Source organism: Athene cunicularia (genome assembly GCF_003259725.1).
Source record: "Athene cunicularia isolate RWA chromosome 1 unlocalized genomic scaffold, athCun1 chr1_part1, whole genome shotgun sequence".
NCBI classification, from domain to species: Eukaryota; Metazoa; Chordata; class Aves; order Strigiformes; family Strigidae; genus Athene; species Athene cunicularia.
The window spans coordinates 84,868,677-84,894,674 of record NW_020799091.1 but is presented as its reverse complement, the minus strand read 5'-3'; the positions used below and the strand labels follow the sequence as shown (position 1 = coordinate 84,894,674).

At 36.8% G+C, this 25,998-nt stretch overlaps 1 protein-coding gene across 2 annotated transcripts in view; it reads right to left on the bottom strand.

The window, feature by feature from the left end:
- Window positions 1-25,998, bottom strand: part of PDK3 (pyruvate dehydrogenase kinase 3) — a 58,079-nt gene that overhangs the window by 5,421 nt on the left and 26,660 nt on the right. For both annotated transcript variants that reach the window (XM_026848307.1, XM_026848318.1), the window contains exons 3-9: window positions 20,947-21,018; window positions 13,206-13,390; window positions 11,083-11,172; window positions 7,391-7,468; window positions 5,181-5,257; window positions 3,890-3,991; window positions 3,163-3,273 (exon numbers count right to left, since the gene is read on the bottom strand). In XM_026848307.1, coding sequence (XP_026704108.1) covers window positions 3,163-3,273; window positions 3,890-3,991; window positions 5,181-5,257; window positions 7,391-7,468; window positions 11,083-11,172; window positions 13,206-13,390; window positions 20,947-21,018 — 715 coding nt within the window. The remainder of the gene's footprint in view (window positions 1-3,162; window positions 3,274-3,889; window positions 3,992-5,180; window positions 5,258-7,390; window positions 7,469-11,082; window positions 11,173-13,205; window positions 13,391-20,946; window positions 21,019-25,998) is intronic.

The window sequence follows — 25,998 nt, the reverse complement described above, 5'->3', positions numbered from 1 at the left end:
CTTAGAACTAAAAAAAAAAAAAATCCAAAAGCTGACTTGCATCTTTTCTGAAGAACAGATGATAAACACATAACAGAAATGAAAAAGCACAGCAACTGAAAGGCAGGTTGTAGGTAGTACATACCCCCAGGAATAACTCCAATAAAGTGCAGTCTCAAGCAATTCTGAAAACTCTCTCCAGAATTACACCTCCTTAAAACCCATGCCTAACTTCTGTTTGTCACCTGATCCTACCTGGAAAATATTTTTATGCTAGCCCACATAATTATTTCATGCTGCTCTCTTCCAAAAGTTTCCTGTCAGTCTCTTTTCTACATTGTCTTCAGGGTATTTTCCAAAACAGGTAGCTCACAAGAAATATGAAGACAACAGATCCCAGACAAGTACCTTAAAGCAAGACCCTGAAAAAGGTCTATTTTGCAAAAGACCATTAACAAGAAGCAATTACTACATAGGTCTTTGCTTGACCTAGAGGACAGAATATAGTTAATGATGGCACATCTGCCTTGAGAAAGCAAAACCTTTTAGAGCCAGTTTCCCATTAGATATTACGGTATGCATTATACAAAAAGGAAATTATTAGATTTCTGTGTTATTAGTGTCTACAGGTTTAATTAAACCTCATTTAAGCCATGTTTCTCCTACTATAAACAAATGCTGCCAGAGAGAATCATCATTAAATTCTCTAAGAAAACCTAATTATCATTAAACATTACCATGTGTTTCTAACGTTTCCACTATGTGTATAGCAGTACAGATGAACACAAGCCCTGCTAGAATCCAAATGCTGCCATGGTAACAAGGTTTCTCAGCAGTTTTTAAACAACATTTGCAATGACACCAAGAAAGTATTTTCACCTATTAACAAAGACATCCCTCTCTTCCCCCTCTCCAAGTCCATGAATGTTTCATAAACTAGACAGGAGATCATATAACAAGGGGAGAGAGTGTTAGAACAGAAAAATACATCTATCTACACTGCACTGCAATTTGATTTAGAATATTCTGAAGTCAAGAATGACACAAGCACAGACCTACCTACCTTCTGGAACACCATAATTCCTAAGTGGCTTGGTCTTTGACATGAAGCAATAAAGGAATTCTCCCTCTATACAAGCTTCGAAGAGGATTTATGCAGAACCTTTCTGTTGAAGGAATTTAATTTCTAGGCTGACATACAAAGTAAAGTGTAATTGTTTTTAAAACTGAATCTGGGCCACAACACGTAATGTGTCAAGCTTGACTGCTAAGTGAAAAGTAGAAAGATATGCCACAGAATCCCAGTTCTTGACTGTTTTTCCTTCTCCGCATACATATAAATAATAGAGCTTAATAACTCTTCTCAACATTCAGTCATGTACAGGCATCCATCAGGCTCACAAGGCAAAAGCTGCCAGGTTCACAAGAGAGGGGCAGATTCTGCAGGTCTGACTACAGTGATATATAGACTGAAGAGGAAAATGAGGTTTGAAAATGGGGTACAGTAGAAGAATACTAATGATAAATGCCATAGAATCAAAGGAAGTGGTCTTGAAGATGAGGAAATAAACACACGAATGCATTGCTAAAGATGCACAGAAAGAAAAAAAGAATTGTCAATCCTAAAATGAACACATTTTACAATCTGAGAGTCACAAAAGAAGAGACATTTTAATAGTGAATACAACTGGTAATCAAGGTATAAGTTTATAGTGAGAACAAGTTTCAGGAAACCCTTGTAGGCTGATATAGTAAATTGCTGATCAAAGTGAGACAGAACAAGGGCAGATTCTGAATCAAGATTCTACCATTCTTGGCAAAGAAAAGTTTGTTTGAATTAAGGCCTGTTCCCTATCACTCATCCCGTTCAAGAAGATTTTCTATGAGTAAAGCAAAAAGTTTGAAACATTACTAAGATGTGTTGTAGAGGTAGGAGCTGTGAAAGATTAGTATCAAGTCAATGCAGATACGGAACTGGGTTTCCCACCTATCGTGGTGGCATCAAACACTGGTGAAAAGAATGCAATATGCTTACATGCCTGTGTTATGAACTGTGGATTAAGGCAGTACCATAAAGACCTTCTGCTAAAAGTTCGAAAGGAAATTTATTATCTCTGAACCACTCAGAACTGGTTTTACCCTCAGTTCGCTGTTATTTGTATCAGAAATAGTCACATACTCTCTGCACCACATTTTATTAGCTAACTGAAGACACTTCAAGCACAGAAGTATCACAGGAAAAGAAAACAAACAATCACTTAAGAACATACTAGATGAGAGCGTTCCTGAATAGGGAAAGGAAATTTCTCAAAACAATCAACACTTTCTACAGGATTTTTCTAAAGGATCAACTTTTTTTAAAGGATTGCATCAGAAGCAATAGAGAGTAAAGATAAGAAGAGGCAAGAATACAGTATCGGTATCAATCCACTTATTGAAAGCCAGTTAAATGGAACAGTAGCTATATCATTTTTATCACAATGAACTAACTTAATAATTCATAAATAATAATTTAAAAAACAATGCTTGCTAGTCTATGCATTCAACACTGAAATAATTCGCTGCTTAGCAGAAACTATGAGGAAATTTTGTTTGTTTGAAATCTGACCCTGATACGTTTGAGAAGGGAATATCACATGAAATATCTCCAACTGAACAGGAATATACCAAAAGCATTCACATCACATGCAGGTTTAGGATTTTTTTTAATGTGTTTTTACAGTCCTTAACTTAGATAAAAATAATTTTTAAAGTTCAATATAAGCTTGTGCATTACCAAGAGGTGTTTCTCAAGTGCTATAATTCTGACAGTGTGGCTCACCTCTTCAAAATATTTATTATAGGAAACTTAGATAAACAGTAATTTACACACCAAAGAGAAGCTCTTTAGGTTATCCACTTTCTCTCTAATACAGCACTAAAAATTCTGTCATTAACCTCTGAAAATGTTTTGCTTATGTTTGTTTCCAAGAATATAATGTCAAGACCAAAGAAAAGCAATTTTCTATTCCAAAGACTGATGACAACAGAACCCATTTTCTTCCAGTATGTTTTACCTGCATAGAATTACACATGATAAACAATTTCTTCAATGAAAAACCTGATCCAGCAGATTGAAGGGAAGGGAAATGTACAGTCAGAATAGTGCAAAGGGACATTTAAATACATACGGCAATTGCTTACCAAAGGCACAGCTCTCGAGGGTTCCAAACTAGGCCTGGGTGCTGTTGAGTACATGTAGTTAAACAATCTGTCTATTTTTCTTAAAGGTACACCTCCACCTTGATCACTTATCTAAGGAATGGAAAGTTAAGTTTTAAATGTTATGTTCTGAAAAAAACCTGCAAAACTTAAGCAGCATTACCTAAATCACTTCAGAAATATTAAAGGAGCAGCTTAAGGACTTGGAGTTTGTCTAGTTTGGAGAAAAAGGAGCCAAAGGGTGACCTCACTGCTCTCTACAGCTTCCTGAGGAAGGGAAGTGGAGAGGAAGGTGCTGAGCTCTTCTTCCTGGAATCCAGTGACAGGATGTGGGGGAATGGTTCAAAGCTGTATCAGTCAGGGGAGGTTCAGAATGGACATTAAGAAGCATTTCTTTACTGAGGGGGTGGTCAAACCCTGAAACAGGCTTCTTAGAGAGGTGGTCGATGCCCCATGCCTGTCAGCATTCAAGAGGCGTTTGGACAATGCCCTTAACAACATGCTTTAACTTTTGGTCAGCCCTGAAGTGGTCAGACAGATGGACTAAATGATCACTGTAGGTCCTTTTCAACTGAAAATACTCTATCCTGATGAAGATAAAGCCAAGTGTCAGAAATGATACAGTAAGTCATTTGCTTTTTCAAATTACAAGTCATACTATTTTAAACTTTGCAGGTTTGTAAGCTGCATATTAATTTTAGGCACTTACCTTAATAGATAGATCTTCTTTTCCCAAAGTGACTAAGGTTTTGATCGATGGATAGGTTTCTCTCTTACCTTCATGCAATTCCACTGTAGCTCTCATTGAATTCTGAAGATTTAAGAAAAAACAGTGTCTTTGATTCCAACTTTACCATATATGCTTTTTGTTACAATTTAGAACTTGCATTTATTTTGCTGAATATAGATACTTTGTCCTACATTTCTACACAAGATCAAAAAGGCTGTATTCAAAACAAATTCCAGAACTCCACTCCACTATACATACTTTTATCTCTTTGATATAGAGTCAGAGAATATAAAGCAAGATTTTTTTTTCCTGTATGAAATCTTGCAATTTATATATAAGGGATGATCCTTATATATATATTCCTTTCTTCGTCCTTCACTTCTATCTTGCAGAACACCAAGAGTGATTTTCACCACAGAGAACAAGCTTTGATTTTCTCAGCCTGGGTCACATAGTAGTTAAGTTACTATCTATCAATCTGACTTCATCATATCTATTAACAGAGTGTCCACTGCTGTCTGACACAGATTACCATTACTTACAGCTACAACTTACGGGTTTCATACCGTTCCAAGACTTGTACCAAAACATAGTACTGTAAAAATTCTCACCTGTTCTGCCCTAGAACTAATGCTACAAATGGAAAAATAGGGAAATATTTAAGTGAACATAGACAAATGCCAGAAATCAAGCCCAAAATGCCATTATTTAGGAAAAACTTCTCTGACCAAATGCATTTTTTCCCCTGAATTTCTAGTGTTCAATGGCACCACCTAGAGATCACCCATCTTACTCAAAAGCATACAATAGCTCTGATGTTTCATTTTCACTGTTCTTCCAATTATTCAGAAAACACAAATAAAACCTAAACAAAGCATCTCATTTACACTTTTCAAAGACATATGAGCTGTTTTCACAATTAAAAAAAGACACTGATCCTAACCAGTCATCAAATATTCGAAAAAGAAACAAATTTATGAAAACTGGAAGGTAATGAATAGATCATCACTGCAAAATAGACTATCACAAGTGTTTTAAGTTAATGAGCTGCAAAAGCACAAGAGAAGTGGGAAAAACATAGAAGTTTTAAGTACACGTGTGTAAGAGGGCTGTAAGCCTAGCTTTTAACAGTTTCAAACCCTTTTCACTTAAGAATAACCTTAAGAAAGGAAAACTGAAATAACTTTTAAGAGCTGTAACTGAAAAGAATCTATTTCAACAGTAAAGTAAGTTCACAAAATCCTTCCAAATATTAACGAGTGCAACCTACCTTGAATAATTCAAATAACATATGAAACAAATGAGAAGGTACATAGACTACTTGAATAGGCTTGTTTGGAGCTTTAGCTAAAAGAAAAAGAAAAAAATTTATTCAAAGCAGTATTTTGTAGCATTTCTATTTACAGGAACAACATGAAGCTGTAGGCAAAGACAAGTATGTAAGCATGTTCTAATTTTCTAAGTTCAAGATTAGCTCCATGAAGTAAAAACATAAATTTCAGTTACTGGTATCACCTGAAATAATGCATTTTAATGATGATTTTCAAAGACATCTATGTCAACAGACTTTGTTTAGATATGGAACTTCACTAAGCAGTGGTTGGCTTTGTACTGACAACATATGTTAATTAAGAGGACTTCCCCACTTAAGTGGGAAACTTTGTTTTTCTTAACACACACGATATTTAAACATAATGCTTATTGCACAAAAGGATTCTTAAACTGAAAAATTCACTGTTTAAATATTCTAAAAACAACTACATATTTTCCGTTAATTAAAACATATAAAATGTGAAGTATTCATACAAATTTTCAAAACTATTTCAAACAGTATCACTGTTTTCTTACTACAAATCATAACTGGATTGTTTGTCCACTGTTGTCCTGTTATTGTTGTTTCAGCAGGTGTATGGCTTGGCACAGCTCTGAATGCTAGAGTGCTAACTGATTTAGCAGGAAATAATACAGCTGAATGTAATACGTTCCAGGACAGTTTTGGTGCTGAAGATGCAGTCATCCCTGAACATTTAGATATCTACTGGCTTTAAATTATACAGTCACAGCTTGTCAGACCCAGCAACAGTTCAGACTGAAGAAATATCTTTAAATGTCTGCTTGATAAATTGCAGGAAGATACAAACAACACAGAATGTGGCTGGAGCCAACTTCATCCTTTTTGGCACTGAGGGCCGATAATAATACCAGCTATTACTTTAAGAGACAAAGTAGCGAAAACGCCTAGGAAAAGAAGACCAAAATGATGCTCCACATAGTTGTATGCAAGACAACCTGCTGTTTTATTATATTAATTTTGTCAGAGTCCATACTCCAATTCTCTTATTCATCACCAAAACCAAGTTAGACTGATTCATACTCATCTGAGGCAGAGTACATATAGAAAACATGTTGTTGCTGTTGTTCTTGTGAGGTAATTTGCAAAGTTACTTTCCTTGTATTGATAATAAGATAGTTTAAAGTAAACAAGTAATTATTTACTCAATTATTTTTTTTTTTTTTTACAAGATCCAGCAACTTGTTTTCTCTACTGTTGGATCTTTTTACTTAGGCCTTCAAATTAATTTTGCATTCGTTCCTCTACTGCAGCACTCAGTACTTTTAGCTCTAAAATAACTGGTTTGGAAGGAGGAAGGTTGGGTCCTTTGGTTTTGGGAGAGGGGGCTAGTAGTAATGCATTAGTGTTGACAATATCACTTTGTGTACAGAAATATTTCTACAATATTAAATTGTACTTTGAGCAATGTACATTCCCATGTATCAGTCTTTCCATTTTGAGTGTTACCTATTTCTGAGACTTTTGCAATTCTTCTGCTGAAGTTTGGAAACATCACAGTCTTATCTTTGGACAGCTGTCCAAAATTTCTGAGAGGATAACTCAAAACAACTTATTTAACTTTAAAAAGTCTACCTTTTGTCAATAGAAATTACGAACAAAAATCAGTCAATACACTGACAAGGACTGTCTCATCAGTTTCAGAGCATCCAATTTTCATCTTTGCAATCAACTTGAAACACATTTTCATGTGAGAAGTTTATGATGGGACTTAAAGCATAGACTATGTAAAACAATTTCTAACTCTGCCATCTTACACAGAAGAGCTCACCACTGGTGCAGAGACTGACAGTGGAATTCACAAGCATACTTCAAAATGAAACAAATAATTAAAAGATTAGTTAGAAGGCAGGCGTGTTTCCTTCCCAGCTATGAGGATTCTTGAACACTTCATTTCCTTAAAGTGATAGTGAATTCAGCAGATAGCACTCTGCATTCAGCACCAAGAAGTAAACGTGTCATGATGATAAACTATAGCTCAGATGCTCACGTAGACACATAAGAAAAGTAATTCTGCATACAGGACTGCAGAGTTCAAAATAACTTACAATTAACAAAACTAGAAGTCACAGATATTAGAAGTGCTTTTTCTTACATACATCACAAATTAAATTAAATTTCACAATTACCATTGAATTCTTCAACTTCCAGATCAGGTGCCACCAGATAGTACTGTTCACATAACATCTTAGCTGTTTCATAAGCATCTACAAAACAACAGAAGAACACTGATTTATCAAAATCATCTAGAGATGACTAGCAAAGTTCATCCTGTATGTGAAAGACTACAAGCAGAACACTCATTTTCCTAACTAGTTTACAAGTGTGAAACTGGTATCCATTCTAATTCCTTTTTCTCTGTATACTTCTAGCCCATTTGTCAAGAAAGGGCAAATTCTGTTTCAAGCTCCACAAACAAAAGCACATTACTAGAGACAAGCTATTTTTCATCTTTGTTCAGGCCCTGAAAACCAGAAGGATATAATCTTAGGGTGACCATAATATCTAGTTATTTCCCATGTCCCAATCACAATTTAACACTTGTTCTTTCCATCTCAAATAAAAAAGGATGACATTGCAACCATAAATTCATTTTTTTCCAAACACAATACTGTTTATGACACTTGTTTTTCAAGGTCTTTTGGGGGAAAGCTGGAATCTTCATCATTCTTTCCTACTGAACAAACAAAACAGAAGACACTCCCCATAATGCAAATCAGGCTTTATGTACTGTCAAAATACAGCAAGAAAGTTTAACTCATCTTTTATTTGAAAGATTTCTTAGGGATTCTAAATATTCACTGGCACCTCATTTGCAAAAATATTTTAGAAACAAGCAGCAAGTGTTAGCTTAAAGAGAAACCACAAATTCAAAGATGTTCTAACTACATTGTTTAATCTGCCTTAATGAAAGTGGCTTCCTTGTAATAAGTATGGGTTAAGAACAAGCACACGAACAGATGAGCAGTTCTACAGAGAAAGAAATTTTCTAAGACACCATAACAATTGCATTTGACCTCACCTTACATGTACCTTCTTCCTCCTGTCCAAAGTGACACTACAAAAGAAAAGTCCCTGCCAAGACTCAGAGCTATATGACAAGCACAAAGAAAGTAAAATCACTAGTCCCCAGAAAGGGATGGTGACCTATAGTTGTTCTCCTTCAAGATGCCTACAAAAATCATCTATAATGTGTCCTGTTATCTGAAAAAAAATTCTTTCCTTTACTCTGATGTCTGCAAGGCTGGACATATCACACAAGGCTGACACAAATACTGCTTGAGGTCTAGTAAAATGGAGCTAATCAACACCAGAAAGGTTCTTGATCAAGTCCCAGGAATGTCTTTCAAAATCAGCTATCTGGTAGGCATCTTTTGTTTCAAGATGGTCAGCTCCAAAAACGTTCTAAAAGGTTCCCATCATTAACAGATTAAAACATGTCCTAGTGAAAAGATCAAAATCCCATTAATATCCAAGCTGTACAGAGCACCTCAGCCTGGAATATGCATAACTTAGGGAAAAAAGATGCAGGAATACCTACACTTAGACAGTATTCTAAGGTCATTGCAAAACTTCTGATGGCTTTGGGAGTAATCCTGTGCTTTAGAAAAAAGGGTCATAAGCACAGCCACAATCTTGACTCAGTCATCAAAAGCTGAAGATAGCAATGTAGCTAGTATGACCATAAGGCCATCAAGATGGAGAATATGTTAGCACTTTTCAAGGTGTTTCCCTATCATAGAAGTGAAAATTAGATATGGATTCAGGGGCAGAAGATGGATTCTTATTGCAGAGAAAATCTTCAAGGACTCTAAAAAGCAGATCAATAACTGTGTGGGAATAAGCCAAAAGCCCTCAAATACACAGATGTGGAGAAGACCAAGGCACAACAAGTCTTGAGAGAACGAAGAGGCTCTGAATAAATCCATTTAGCCTCTCTAAATTTAATGTAGAACTCTCATTTATTTTCAAGTAGCAGCCACCTTAGCATACCCTTGAGATGAACAGGAAGGCACTATCGCTACATGATCCAGTAAAACACCCAGCCAGCCCCAAGCAAAACTGTGTCAAACAGAGTCTGAGTGCAGTCTTACATTTTACCTTCCTCTAAAAGCCAACCCTTTAGCAGCATCCTAAGACTGTAAAAAAGACTGCAAAGTTCAAAGCACACTTCGTGTCATGGCTGGAGGTAAGTAGCAACAAGAGTGAAGGATCTATCAGTATATCTAAAATCCAACACCAGGAACAAGCCTGGATTTGCTGTCCACTCAAAAATCTTACTGTAGGACAGTGAGAGAGATACAGAGACTGGCACTTACAGACACAACACTTGGTGGAGCTGCTTGAAGAAGTGGCTATTTAAATCATTTCTTCAATGTTTGAAGGGCATATAGAGTTGTAGCTGCCACACACAGTGCCAAAATCAACATCTTAGCTGACAAATTGCTCAGAATGCTGCCTGTGAACCAGAACATTTTGGAGCCAGCACAGTGTACAGAATGTAAATAAACCCCTCACCAACTCTACAAGGAAATGGCCTCAATCACCTTGACTCTAGACAGGCTCTGTCATTAAGGACATCTTGTTTCTTTGAAAGACAACACTGGATACTGTTTACAATGCCCTTGTTTTGTTAGTGATTATTTCTTAAGATGTGGAAAATCTTAGCTATTCACTTGAAAGCTGGACTGAGCACCTTCTGACACTATGCACTCCTCTGTCCAATGCAGGAACTATGAATTTTATTATCAAAATAGCTACTATTAGCTATTAGAAGGAGTATCTAAATAAACAACATGACTGTAACATATACAATGTTGACGACAAAGTGGAGTAAGATCAATCAAAAGAGAAGAAAGCTGCTGAGAAAAGGCTGCTGCTTTAGAGCCAAAAAGAGCTAGAAGCCAGGAAACCTTCATACCAGTAAAAAGCATCTACATTACAAAGCAAGCTCTCATGCAGGTCAAAGTCTGACATAAGAAAGGTTTCCCTCTTACTTCACCAAAGGATGAGAGAAAGTGAAGAGGATAAACACATTTTTCCCCTCTTGCAGCTGCACAAACAGCACTGAAGGATAGAGGGTGGAATTCACTCCTGCAGCAAGGCCTGTATTAGTAAATAGATACACCCAGAGCATGAACCTTCAGTAAACAAGGTCTTAAAAGCAGACAGCACTGCCTCATGCCTATTTACTAACATTCACAACATTAAGCAAACAGGATTTATTAAGCAAACAAGATTTCTAACCAGACTGTGCCAGATGATTCAGGTACAACCATCGTGTCTTCAATATATATACATCTTCTAAAACAGAACAGGCTGTGATATGATCAGATGCAGATAGTAATGAGGAGTTTCACTGGAATATCTGTACACCTAAGGACATTTCACTGAAAGGCCTAACTAAACAAATTAGAAAATTTCACTTCCTCTCAATTTTCTTCAGTACCAGCATCAGATAAAAAAACAGTACATGAGAACCTGCTTCTAAGTATTTTAGGAAAGACAACATATAAAGTTTAAAAAACCCACTTAGATAATTTGATATTTAAAAGGACAGATTAAAGTTATTAAAAAATTCAATTGTTCCTTGGTTCTGGTAGCATACCAAAAGTTTCTCACTTCTCAATAATGAAGACATTATGTAGTGTTAATAAGCTCATGGCTTTGTTGTGAGCAACTGCAGAACTTCTATTTCTTCTTTTTTATTTTATTGGAGGAATTTAAATCACCTTCAGCCTCTTGTATCTCAATAACATATTTACGTATATTTTAAGTTGTGAGGGTTTTCTAATCAACAAAAATATTAACTTCATCTTACCTTTAACCACCTCTGCCACATTACAATTAGGATCAATACTTCCAATATGTTTGGGATGAGCAGGATTAATATCTCCACCAAAAAGAAGAGCTAAAAGGAAAAAGAAATGGCAGTAAATTCTCTATTATACTTGAGGCAGCCCAGAAAGTTTAAATCTGATGATATCTGAATAGTGCATAACTTCTTAAAAAGGTACTCTAGCAAATTGCCAGAATCCTTGTTTAGGGAGACTTTTTTATCCCCTCCCTAATTTTTTTTATAGCTAGGACTAGTTAAAACAAATGGTTGTATATGAGGATTAAGGTGATAACCTACAAAGTGGACTATCAAAAAATCAGACAAAACTAAAATGTAAAACGCTTCATTCGTACCATTATATCAGAAGAACTCACAACAACAAAAATGTTATAGTGAAAAGGACTGATAAACTTTAAGACAACATTAAAAGCCTTTGACACTCACCTAAACTGCAATTTCACAGCAGGCACAGAGGTCTCACTCAACTATCTCCCTGACTCTCAGAGGTATGGTCCCCACTCCCTCCTTTGCACAAGGTGGTGAGTGCCAGATCCTTCACTGAGAGTTTAGCTCGCACAGAAATTGAAAAGTTTTGCGCTTTTTTTCATAAGTGATTTTCTGCTATTTTATCGAGTTAGCTCTGATATGAAACATAGGTAAGCAAAAGACAAGATCTGACAGGTTTTCCTATTCTGGTTGTGGTGATCTAATACACTGCCACACTGCACCTTGCAGAACTGCACTGTCAGAAACTCAATAATGTATGAAACAGAACGAAACAGAAATGTATACTACATAAAACTACATAAAAACCTGTTTCTGTATTCTGCTTTCCCATTGTCTTTTTCATAAATGCTTCAAGATTAATATTTACCAACACAAATGGATGACTCAAATTGTTTAGCGTAGAGAATTTGTACAAGGTTAAATAAACTTCAAGCATCTATAAGCAGTTTTACATTTCAGCCAGTTAAATATGAGTGTCCACAGGAAAAGCCATTGCAGTTCAATAAAGTAAGTTTAATATTTTGGAACTAGCACAGATTATGCTAGCACTTGGCCCAAGAATTCTATTAGGACAACTTTTTTACTTATTGCTAGAACTCTTCTATGAAAGTCTTTTAACTTAACTTGGTTTTATGTCTGTCATTTGTCTGCCCATGTTCAAGTACAGAATAAGCTGCACATTTATATCATTTTGTATGCTTTGCCACATTAAAGTTATTTGTACACACATAGCAAGGCATTTGTTAGTCACATAAAAGGCTACTGGAAAGACACACAACTTGTAGTAAATACACTATAGTACTCTGGCATCTGCATTATCTGTAACATACTACAATCTCTAGCAGCTCATAAAAGCAGAATATTGCACAAAGAATGAAGCTCTAGAGTTAAAAGGCAGAAGATACACCAAAAGTGACCACAAGACTGTCCTTTATACAGATCACTTTCTGCATGGCTGCACATACTAGTTAATAGGAGCTGTGCAAGTAACTCATTTCACTCTAATATTAATATTAAAAAGTAAGTTTTAGTAACAAATAGAACATAGTGACAAAAGATGACTAATTCTAGCATTTATTCATAAATAGGCAATAGGAAGTAGAGGGAGACAAAGAATATAATTTAAACCCAATTAGAAATACTCAACTTCTGTAGAAGGCAAGTTATCTAACTAGCTGAAAAAACAATAAAAATACATATAGTGCATAACCTATTCAAAATTTATGGCATCCTTGCATTTAATTATTAAATAAATGTCAGCACTACAAACTACATTGAGAGATTTGAGAGCAGAAAGATACAGGTACTCTACTACTTTTTAAAAATACTTCATGTATCACTATGCAAGCTGTCTGTGCCAATGACATTAAAAAGTGACAGCCATGCTGACAGAGCCTGATAGTTCTAAAAGAAAGCATACTGGTGTTTTGGATTAAATTCTGATAACTGTGAAGCCCCAGATTAACCAGTTGCCAGTATATCTTTTATCATAATAAATCATAATAGCAGAGAATATTAGGAATTAGACATGAGTATTAAAAAAACCAAAACAAATCAAAACCGAAACAAAGCTATGGAGTAAAAAAGCAATTACTTACTGTGTTGGTTAATAAGCATACGGAAAGAGATGCGGTTGGTGTAGAATCTATCTAGAAAATACTGGATGTTACTGCTAACAAATGGATCAAAGCCATATTTTTCCTTGTATTCAATCACCCCTTGTGCCATGGTTGGAACCACATCGTTGTGCCTGTTCCTGACTTTAATTAAAACATCTAAAAAACTAGAGGAAACAAAATTAGAAATAGATTGTTACAAGTGTAATTAAACTCAATCTCTCACTTCTATTTTCAACTCCCCACAACATAGCCTTATTATCTGTTTACTATTCCTCCCAGCCAACCAAAAAAAAAAAATTATCAGAGGGAGAAGATAAAAACACAGCAGTATATAAACAAACCTATTTAAAGATAAATATTTGGTCAACCTGTCACTCACTAGATCCGTGAAATAATTAGGGCCTCAAATTATGTTATTCATCACCCAAAACATTCCTTTAAATTAAATCTCTTCATCATTAATAAAAAACATAAGATTTTCTTTTATTGTAATCATATGCACCATGGTAACTCCCATTCTCTGCAACCAACAGTATCTGGGAGATTTGAAAGGAAACTCAGGATGAACAACTTAACTGCCCTTCATAATTTCCTGAGAAGTCTTACAATTCATACTTTCTTCCCAACACCTCAACACGTACAGTGTAACTTTACCTGGCATCTATTCTGGTAAGTTTAAATATCAGGATAGGTAATTACTATCAGTGTGGCTTCTGTTCAGTTTCTTTTTACACCGCTGGATGGCAGAGTGCATACAACAGTGCTCTGCCAGGCTCTTTGTGGTAGTTCGGGAGGCTTTGGGATATCACTTCCATTGCTTTTAACAAGCATCTCTTAACAAGAACGCACTTACTGTGAAACAGCTTGGAGGACTTTTGTTTTTCCTGCCAAGACAGCTCAACACCTATGATCTTCAAAAGTGCTCACCCTTCTTTTCACCCCACATGCAAACTCACACATATTTGAAATAGTAATTATTAATACTTTCTAAAGCGTAGATGTCGAAAATCAGTACGACTCAGCTCTGCTACATTCTCTAATATTAAATGACTATTAACACCACAATGATTACATGATCTTGTTTTTAAAAAAGCACACAGTGAAATGCAGGTTTCAAAAGAAAGCACAGCTGGGAAACTCATGCTATGCCTATATCTGCAATTCCGCAGATCTATTAAAAAAAAGGATTTATAATGAACACTGAAAAGAAATGTTGTGGGGTTTTTTTAATTGCAAGTAGAATATACACCAACTAAGGGAGAAAGCATAGAATAGTTTGGGTAGGAAAGGACCTTTAAAGGTCATCTAGTCCAATCATCCTGCAATGAGCATTAAGACCACCAAAAGTAAAAACGACTACCAGTTAGTCACCACATTAAAGCAGAGGCTTCCTTCCTTTTCATAATCACTTAGCCAAGACAATTGTTTGACAGTACACCATACCATTCTTAACAAGTGAAACACTTTTAAAATTATTTCTCCCACCCTATACTGCCAGCTCCAAAGGCATGTGGGATTTATTCTTAATAGTTTTTCCATCATCCTCAGTCTAACCACCAGTTTTTGAGTATGTGTTAACAGTTCAGTAGTCTTTCAACACTGTTTTGTTGCATAGAAAAGTTTTCTTCATAGGAAGTTTTAACTGCCTAATTCCCCAATCTAAATACTATCACAGTATAGAATGACTGTTCTCTTGTCATCTTTCTGACTGGACGACTTAAAATATTTTAATGCTTAAAAGGTTTGTAGACTCTTTTTATGTTTATTAAGTCTTGATTCTGTGTGATCTGTAACCACTGAACTCTGATGTTAGTTTTCAAGACCAGACCAGTGCCTGGCAGTACTTACACTGCTTCTCTGTTTCAGAGCAACAGGACACTAGCTAAAAACAGAGCTGAGAGGCAACACTTAAAATTGTATCCGAAAGAAAACTACTATTCACCAATAGCTTTACTATTTGTTTTTAAATATCTCCACCATCCACAATATATACAACATGATGCCTACGTGCTCCGTGAGGGCAAACTGTTCACTGACATCCCACTACCAAAGTGCTTAAATGCACAGTGCACTCCGAAGGACAAAGGGCTAGGAGGTTTATCTGCTATAGACCAGCAACTCACAGCCCAAGCTTAGTGTGCAAATGCACACAAAGAAGTTCTTCATTATTGCAGTGATATGACCAACCTCCCATTCAGTCTTCAAAGATAACTGGGTTCACTCAAGTGTTTCCACTAAGCAAATGATTTTAAAGGACCAAACACATTTCAGAGCAGCAGGGCAGAAATCAACCTCATTTCCTTAATTTTACCACTCACCCACCCCACACACCCCTGAAAGACACAAAGCTTTTACTGTAATCAAACTGGGAGACCATAACAAGGAATTTTAAAAATGCACATGGGATTCACTAGAGAGGGGGAATACTCCAGAATAGCTCTGAAAATTCTTTTTAGCATTGACTGTTTTGTTTTCAAAATTCAGTGTATTGTATTTTCACAGAATCACAACAAATAATGCAGTTGGTTTGACAGATGAAAAGTTATTAATATGAAGTGATTTTAGCTGAGTAAGCTTCAGTGGCTTCTGTATGAACATAAGAATACTTGACACATTACCATTGCTATTAAATAAATTGGGCCTATAGATTTCTGCAAATACAATGTCACAACACAAGTTATTATTTAACTCCCTAATGACTATATATATTATTCTGTTTTGATCTATCATCACAGTGCAAGAAAAGAAGTAATAAGAAAGTCAATATAAAGGCAAAGGGAATTTTTTTCTATGTCTCTTATGGAAAGTATTATCTGAAAGATTAGAGACAAGTGATGAGTAGACTGAAAAAAATCCTTTTTAATGTAACAGAAGTTTAATGGGGTTTATTTGATTTGCTGCTCTTTTTTAAAGATGTGTTAGCTGGTAGCTGAGAATCACTAGCAAGACAAGTACAAGCTCACACTCTGAAATTCTCTATTAGAAAGTATAGCTACTTTAGAAGTACAAAACCAACTGAAGTAGCATTTCATATTACTTGACAGTAACAAAGTAGAACCTTCTTAATCAAATCTACTCCAATATTTACTTATTTCAAATTGCTAACAGAATCACTATTTTAATCTCAGTGCTGCAGAAAGGGAAGTTACTTCTTGTTTACTGAGTTTGTGTGTGTGTTATCTCTAGACATACTGGCAGCTTATTACTTCAGTTGCTCTCAGTTCCAGGACACTCCCTCACACACCCTCCCACAGGAGTGCCACGAAGGAAAATAATCAGTAAAGAAACTCACAGGTATAGAGGACAGAGTAAGTGTTCTTTAAAGTATATGCAAACAGCACATTTTACAAACCCTTCAATTTTTGAAAAACAACTTCTGCCTCCCTGTGTTTATCTGGATGTATACTGACACCGTGGGAAATTCCCAACACTTCTGCCAGCTTACACCCTCTACCAAGCACAGACACCTTATCTTAACACTCCTGAAATCACACAGAGAACTGTGGAAAGACTTCTACCTGACTGCTCTGTAGCTTGAAGAAAAATATTTGTGTTCCCAAAAATGCAAAAATAACCTGACCTCTTTGGCGTATGCCCATCCTACTAACAGTGACAGTGATGTGGCTATGTTATAGTATGTCTTCCTAAAGTCTGCTAACCAACAGAATGTAACAAAGAAACTGAAGCACCTCTGAACCTCCTCATCGCAGAAATGCTGAGACAAAAAATCCCTCTAAAGGATTTTGCTCAACGTTCATAGAAAGGTAACACTCATGAACATACATCTGTCCTCAAATTCATACACTAAGAGCAGAGATAAATTGGGGCACTCAAAAACATTAGCTTTAGTCTAGTCTCGGTGCATACTCCTAACCACTCACCCTCTATTGAGTTGGCACTGCTGTCTGTCTTTGCAGGCCACATAGTGTAACAGTTCAGGGACCATAGGGTAGAAAGTGGCTACTTCATCACCAGATTAATTTCACAATTCACTTCACTGCATGGCTTCATAGACAGCTGTGCCAGTACATGGATAACATCTACAATCCTGTGACACCGACATGTAAAATGGTTCCTTCAGAAAGAAAGTCCCAATTCTGAGAATACCACAGCAGGCTCCCCAGACAAGCCGAGATCTAACACATAGTCAGGGGACAGTTATGTTCAACTGATCAAGTCATTCCACCATTTTAGAAAGCATTCATTGAAGAACTACTGCCAACACCGATACAGCACACCTGTGGATACTGAACCTCTTTAAAACATCATTTTAGATCCCCTTCACTCCTGTGCTGTTATCTTGATTAGCCATAACAGAAACTGAAGTCCACACCAGCTGACAAAGACCACCAAGGCACTCATTCAATTTCCAAAAATCAACTGCTCTTAATTCTTCATGGTTTTGAGTGCTTGAGTTGGATACCACATTTAGTTCCAAACAAAAGCTGCTGGGGAGGTACTGGGGCAGAAATACTTCCATCCAGGCAAGTCTCACATTTTGTGATATTAAGCAAGCTAAAGGAAAAAAGAGATGGGGCCCGTCATGAAATGTGTAAGTCATGTGATACCACACAGGGCACTAACAAGGCTGAGCACTATGATGACCAAAGGATACGAGACTGGGTCTTCTGTAATATGAAGTATGAAGTATATAATATGTAATATCAGTATGTGCACTTCTACAGTGTGCTCAATGCAAGAACAAGACAGCTGAGAGGAACCAAGAGATGAAGCATGCTCCAACCCCTCTTCATATGCTACTGTATGCAAGGTACACTAAAGATACCACTAGGACAAGAAAGGCTCTGGTTCAAAGGACCAGGTGTACCTTTTATAGTGAACTTGCACATGTCTTTCGCTAAGCAAACCAATCTGGTTGAAGAAAGGTACTATTTCTATTCATGCATCTCTAAAGACACTACCTACATAGTCCCAGATAATGGCTCAAATTCCCTATTAAATGATATATGCAATTACAGAAGAACAGAAGAGTGTTATGGAAACATAAATTAAATCAGATATGTGTTTTTTTCCACTGAAAAGTGGAAAAAGTTCATTAACTACTGGAGTTTCTGGTATTTCTCCTCTGTCCATGAGGCATAAAAGTAGGATAGGGCTAGATAGCAGCAACATGGACTACTGGTACAGGAGTTGAGAAATTTGTTAGATTTATCTGTGGGTTATTATAAGATAAAATAGCTAATTACACCTCAATTCTAACCTTCACAAAAGTTAGGAAGAGATGACATGTGAAGAGAAGGAAAATAAATCTGACTTTCTAATCTTAGGTAGCCTACCTGTCAAGAATAAATTTGCTCTTTAATCAGGTAACACATCTTACATCTCTTTTCACAAGCCAAACTCAGTATAAAAGATGACTCTTACTGACAAAGTCCCTAGCTGGACTTCACCTTGGTAGGTAACAAAAAATTTCCCAACATCCTTATTTACAGACAATAACTGCAAGATTCCAAAAGATTTTAACAGTTATGCTAAATGAGTAAATATCTGGTTCAGCAAGTATTTGGTGTATCATATTAATATAGAGCATCTCAAACAATATTTCTAATGGCCATGAAACAGTATCAAGGATGCATGTTATACATATGGCAGAATTAAATAATTCATTTGACAATCATGAACAGACTCTAAAAACAGATCTCCAAGAAAACTTAATGTTCATAAACCTTTTAAAAAGTGTGTATAGTGTGATTTATGTTGAATCTCTGAAGTCCATAAAAAGCTGAAATTCTGTTGCCTAAAAATAGAACATTAAAGTACCAGAAGCTACATAACCACCTTGCCCCCACCTGAACATCTACAACATTATAGGCTTAATAAGACCCATATTACACTTGCCAGACTCGCTTAGATGAGTAGGACATCTTATGCCATCTCAAAAAGCAACAGACCTACACTCTGGTAACTTAATCCCACTCAAAATGTTCTTTTAAGTCAAGCAGTAGACTGCTAAACTAGTCACCAACAAAAATCTTTGTCCCATCAGCAAGCAGGCTGTAAATAAAGGATCACAAAATTTAACAGCTAGATGTAGTGAAAAAGTTCATCTAATTTATCCACTACAGAAAAAGCATGCCTAAAACATCACTGAACACTATCTAATCTATTCTTAAAAGCTTTTAGAATGTGATGCTCTACAGCCTTCCAAAATGGTCTTTTTCAGTCTGTTCTCATCAATATCAGAATTTGTACTTTTTGACCCATGTACTACCTCAACTTTAATAAAAATCAGCCATTTTTTAATTCTCTACTACTTAACTTACAGCAACCAATCATCCTGTATTACAGTGACTTTTCTTTTTTTTGGCACAAACTTCCAGTTTCTCCCACTTCAATCTCTTTTTTACGAGTCTAAACAAATGCCCTCAGCATTATTCAGGGGTGAAACTATTCGAGTCTCTAATTCTTGTTCCTTTCACATCAATACCGTCCACATGTGTTTTAATTTCTTAATAGGTAGTACCCAGAACTGAAGACAGTATTCGAGCTTAGGACTCACACTGAGATAATAGTTACTTCCCTCTTGTTCAATAACACTGCAATTCACTCAGTCAGTCTATAATCCTTACAGTCTAAAGTCCTTTTACAGTTCTGCCATGCAGAGAATTTGGTACTCGTGCACTTGAATTTCTCCTGCATGTACTGCTTGATACTTAAAAAACAGAGCATAAAGATCTCAGATAACGTGCCCACAACCAAAAGAGCATAACATCTAAAATGCATTACCTAATAAAATCCTTACTTAATATAGCAGTTAAGGTATCTGAAACTAACCGAACACAAAACACCATTTTTGCACAGCACAGGCCACATCTTGCAGAAACAGAGCATTTTTTGGACTATGAGATGTTTTATGAAACACTTCCTATAAAGCTCTGCTCGATCAGGCAAGACTTCCAGAAAGTCTTAGAAAGAAATTCAAGGTTCAAAGACAAGCTACCCTAAAAAAACTAATCAATGGAACAAACAAAAAACTTCAAGAAGTAATCCCCTGTAACAAAGTTGAGCTATACAGTACAGAGTAATGAGAGACCTTAGTGATGGCAGGGAAGGGTTTGGTTTGGGTTTTTTGCTTTCAAGTCCCTGATGCCTATATTGCACCTGTTGTTCTCACATGTTAGGGGGGTGGTGTGGTGTGGTGTCTGCTTTATGCATACAAATTTCAAGGAGACATTCAAAGGACAATTTTATTTTGTTGATAAAATAAATTGCCTAAGCTTTCCTTTCTTCTCAGAACATAAGTAACATTAAATGAGGTAGATAAACACCAATAATTGAAGTCCATTTAAGAAGCTTAAACCAGACTGACACATTGCATGTTTTCAAACTGAAAAAACCCAAAAGTATTAATGTATTAATATACATTATTTACAACAGAGTAAGTTCAGTGTATACTAAAATGACATTTTAGTCATAAGTATTTGATATGCAAGTATACTCTCACATGCATGTTGTCTTCCCCATACAGCCTTGGAGGAAGCATTTTATGTCATTTCTTAAACTATTAGATTGTAGAAGTGCAAAATATATTTTCAAAATCACTTAGATTCCTATATTCCAGTCCAGATCACAATTTTGGCCTTTGCTGCACAAATTCTACCTTACAAATAAGGTCACTGTTATCCTATAGTACAAAACCACTTGTTATTTGACACAGATTATTTTAAAGTGAACCATCATAAGAAAACAAATTACTCACTCATCCAGAACGTGAGGATCCTCAGGACTTTTATTTTCATATTCTAAAAGCTCAAGAAAACTCTGCATGTACCTGAAATAAACAAAAATGATAAAGGAGTTAAAATACTTAAACTTACTACTTCTGATTGTTTTTTTAATCTTAAGACTACAACCTCATCTGAAACAGAAGCTTAGCATACAGTTCTCTACAAAAGCTAAAATGAAGAGCAACGCAGCAGCAAAGAGAAAAAAACAACTATAATATACTGAATTTAAAAGTATTTATGACAGTCCATGATTCAGGAAAATTGCTAAATAAATCAAACTGAAGTTAATAGAAGCAAATCCTCTCTTCAGGTAGGTCTGTAATTTCAGGTAACTTAGTTCATCCCTGTAACTTGATTTCCTGGTGTTAGTTTGCTCCCACCTTCCTCAGAGAACGAACCAACCTTCCTTCCAAAATAAAGCTCCAGGGAACACTCCCCAAAAGCCATGCTAACAAGACTGTACCAAGCTGGTTCTACCACAGTACTCCAGAAGAGTACGCCCCTTCACACACTCCCACATCTTCTCACACTGTACTTCAGGCTGCATGACACAACCCTCAATTTCATAAAAGCACCACTCTCGCACAACAGCTTGCTCCCTAGCTCCTACACTCACCATACGGGATTCAAAGATTTAAAGCAAAGTATTACTCAGCACAAACTCAGCCAGCCTGCTCTATAGGAACCTAGTCCAACACCCGTATAAATGCCACCACATCACAGCACTGAGTCTGAGGACCAGGTATCACCCCTTGAAGCAGGTGCATTTAGCAGTATACATGCAACTTTAAAGATTACAGAACTGGGACCTGTTTTTTGAAGAAAATCTCATGAGGTATCAATCACACACATACAAGATAGAGTTTCGGTGTTATCAGAAAGAGCTGTGATTCTTCTCCCTTTTGCCCTGGTTAAGCACAGTCACACTATAACATCAGTGTTACTCAGATGTGTATGTTAACAGTTGTAACTCCACAAAACGGCAAAACAGCCAGCTGGATAGGTTTGTCTTGGCACATGAAAACACTTCATAGAAAGGTCTAACTACCTAAAGCTAGCACAAAAGAGAAAAGATAACCATAAAGCTTACATAAGGAAAAAGCAAACCAAATGACCAAGCCTTTCCCCTTTCAGTAGCAACAACCCATTAGATCAGCTGAGCAGAGAGTCTACGCATAAACTCAGCACCTATGAGACTGACCTAAGCTATGAAACTTCATCCTACTTCAAGCTACAGCAAAGCTTAAGACAGCACTACTGTCTGCGTGACTCCCTCCACAATCACATGATGCTACTCCACCCCCCATTTCAGTTGTAGCCATCTCAGGCCACTGCAACATTTCTCCCAGGAGACTGACATTTTCAACATGGTCAGCACAGCAACACTAGCTCCTGCCCCTCTGGTTTTGCCCTCCTGCAGCCATCACAAATAAGTACAGAAATCCCTCAAATGTTTCTCAGTTACAAGCTTGGGAAGTAGCTGATATATCTAGTACTGATCATTTCAAAACATGTTCTTTTACACTGTTAAGAGATAGTACCACTTTAGAACCAGGAATTCAAGAAATTGTCTAAGGTCACTTCAGGGAACAGGCAGTAACTTCAGCAGCCACAGCCCCACTATCCACTGAAAGTAAGTTCCTGAAAAGTGCAACATTTAGCAGTTAGATACTGAAGCAGTTCTAACTATCCAGGAACAGTACACCTGATGTGGGGAATAGAGGGGCAGAGGAAGAATCATCAGGACTGCCTGCTGGAGGAAGGACTGAGTTAGTGGAAGCGTGAATGAGAACTAATCTCCTTCAAGAACGTGTCCTTGCACACACTCCCCTTTTATTAAGTCTCACTGGAAAAAGCTGCTTTACTGTCTGAACTCAGCTGCTTCATGTGCAAGACTCAACATGTAACAAACTATGATCACCTTCACTCCTTTGTTTCAAAGAGGTATATGCTCTTCAACATCATTTGCCTCATATGAATCAAGGTCAACCAAGTTAATCATGGGTACAGGATGGAAAAAAAAAAGGTGCCATTATTACAGTAAGCAAAACACAGTAATAAACAATCAGCAAAGGAACTCCAAAATGAAAGATGGGAAAGTGGTGAACAGGGCACTGAGGCAACTCAGAGCATCAGTTCAGCTCCACAGAGGCAGTAAAATGGGCTTTTGACTTCTCACTAAACCAGGCTATGTCATGCAGAAGCAATGCTTAAGACCCATTCCTGTACCTAATTTTGCTCTGCCTCCAGTGAATATGTGACACTCCACAACTAGTCTTTGCTACCTCCTTCACCATTTCCTCAATGGGTGATGAGAATATATCTAAGTCATTCAATTCATAATTGTCTCAAAGAGGAAACTGACTTTCTGGACTCTTCCTGTAACTAGAAAAAAAAAAGAGTATCATTCATGTGGGATACTTTTCTTGCAAATACATTTAGGAATGAAAAAAAAGCCATGTAACTTGACTTAAGACCACCAGCATTGTCAGACTGGACTAGTTCTCTCATGCTGTGGGTCATAATATACAAGCAAGCTAAGGTCTTCCATTGTAATTAAATAAATATTTTCTGTCTTAATTTTTTTTTTTTTTTTTTTTTTTTTTTTTTTTTTTGTGCAGTAAAAGGAAATCATGCACAATATTTATTTGATTCTACAGGGAAAAGCAATCCACCAAAAAAGTACCTGCATAATTTCTGTGAAGGAATCTTATTCTATTCCTCAAATACAGGTTGATAACTTGCCACACAATGACTTTGTCTACATCAGCATTTTTTATTTCCAAATCTAAACCTGTGGTATGGTTTTGAAATGAATCTCTCAACGATCTTTCTTTAATCCACACTGCTTTTATTTGCAGAGTAGTTTTGGCACTTCTCAGAATAATCAAGTTCTTTTCAGAAGAAACTAAACTAGAAGCTGCTGCAGATGGGTTTCACACATTTGATGCACAAGTCAGCCATCACGATCTGAACCAATAAGCAGGCCAAAACACTATGATTTTTCCAGCACAGGCACAATACATGCCAGGAGGCAGACTATGGACTGTCAGAAGTACCCTCCACACTGTAAACTGTTTCTCTTATTACATAAAAGACCAAATGCTGTAGGTGTCAGCAAGTTTGCCAACAACCACCCCTCTAACTATGCTCCCTTCTCCCATCCTTTCAAACCTTCCTCGTGGTTTGAAATCCTTTCCCTTCCTACTTTAATTTCTGTTGCCATCCTCCCTATTTTGGCAAGGCCTTTATTTTTTTTCCTTGCCCTCTCTTTGGTTTTCCCTGCACCTCCAGTCCACTCTTCTACACCAGTTTCCATAAAGGGAACAATAGCCCTTTCTGCCTTCCCAGAACACCAAGGGCTGCAAGCCAGCTCTCCAAGGAAATTCAAAATCACACAATTGTTTAGGTTGAAAGGTATCTCCTGAAATCATCTAGTCCAACTTCCCTGCTCAAGCAGGGTTAGCGAGAGCAGGCTGTTCAAGACCATGTCCTGTTGAGTTTTGAAAAATCTCCACAAAAATCTCCACTATTTCTCCATAGCCTTTCTGGGCAAAATTCTTGGGGTATCTGATCACCTTCACTGTAAAAAAGTTTCTTCTTATGTTCAGATGGAATCTCATGTACTTTAATTTGTATTCATTGCCTCTTGTCCTATCACTGAGCACTACTGAAAAAAAGTCTTGCTTCACCATCTTCGTTCTGGCCCATTAGGTATTCATACACACTGATAATACACAATTATTAGTGTTAGTCCCCAAACCTGCTCCTCTTCAGACTGAACAGTCCAGGCAGCTTGCTGAATATCTCTAAGGAGATACTGTGCTCTCTCAGCTTCTTCCCATATGAAAGATGCTTCAATAAATCTGTGTCATGGAAGAAGTGACAACTTCTGTTGTGACAAAGTAAGTCAGAGGAGGTTATTAGGAAGCTGCTCACCCCCATCTGTCATCATACAATATTACAAAAGTCCTGCTTCTGAAGATCCAGGAGAACCACCACAATTCAGAAGCAACACATCAAGTACTTTTTATTACAGACCTCCTACCAGAAATCTCAAACATCAGCAATCCTGTGCTAATGCTGAGGATAAAACAGAAATTAGTATTTCTGGTACTGACAGCAGGCGGTACTTGATTTATTTGCTGTGTGGATTTGATTGTTGCCTACCATTACTGGTATGTTGTATTGAGATTCATACTCTGTTAGCTTATTGGGATATTGTTCTCAAGACTGCAGTTCCTGGAATAATCAAACATCACTACTCCTGTGTTGAAGGATCAGTGCTTTTACTAGGAGTATCAGGCAAGGGCAAGCCAAGTGCTTCATCTAATGCAGGAAGTAATTGTGCATAAAACTGTCTCAGTCAGAAAAAGAGTAAAGCAGGTCTCAACCAGAAAAAAGCTGCCAAACATGGTCACTAGTCTTCAGCATAACCAGCAGGCAAAACAGCTTTAGAGGTCATTATGTTGCAGGCTCAAATAGCACCAATGAGGAACTAAGCGTTTCTGAAACAAAAGAAAATTACACAAACTATATGCTCTAAGGAAATTTATAAATATGCTAATTTCTCTTTAATCTCTGTGGTGATGCAGAAACTATGGAAACATGCAATGCTTTTGCTTTAGATAGGGTTATCAACAATATTTAGATGTCTTTTTCTGATTCTAATTGATACTACTTTAGAGGTCAAGTTCATTAGCACAAGTACCGTATCCAGCAAGTTGGAGGGACCAGCTCAGAGAAAAGGTTATGAACTTAAAATCTAAATTGCTCATATTTCCTTCAATCCCTTGACTAAATGAAGCTAGAAAAAAGCAACCTTACAACAAAAATCTAACCTACTGTCCAATGCCTACCACTATATGGCACCCAACCTGGGATGTTGATCTAAGATATTAACTGAGAGCTGCAAATGCTGTACGTCTTTTACCCACTTGTAATTTCCAGTTTTTACACAAAATTCATCCACCCCACTCCCTCCCAAACACCTCAAAATTAAAGAAATTAAATGAAAACTTGTT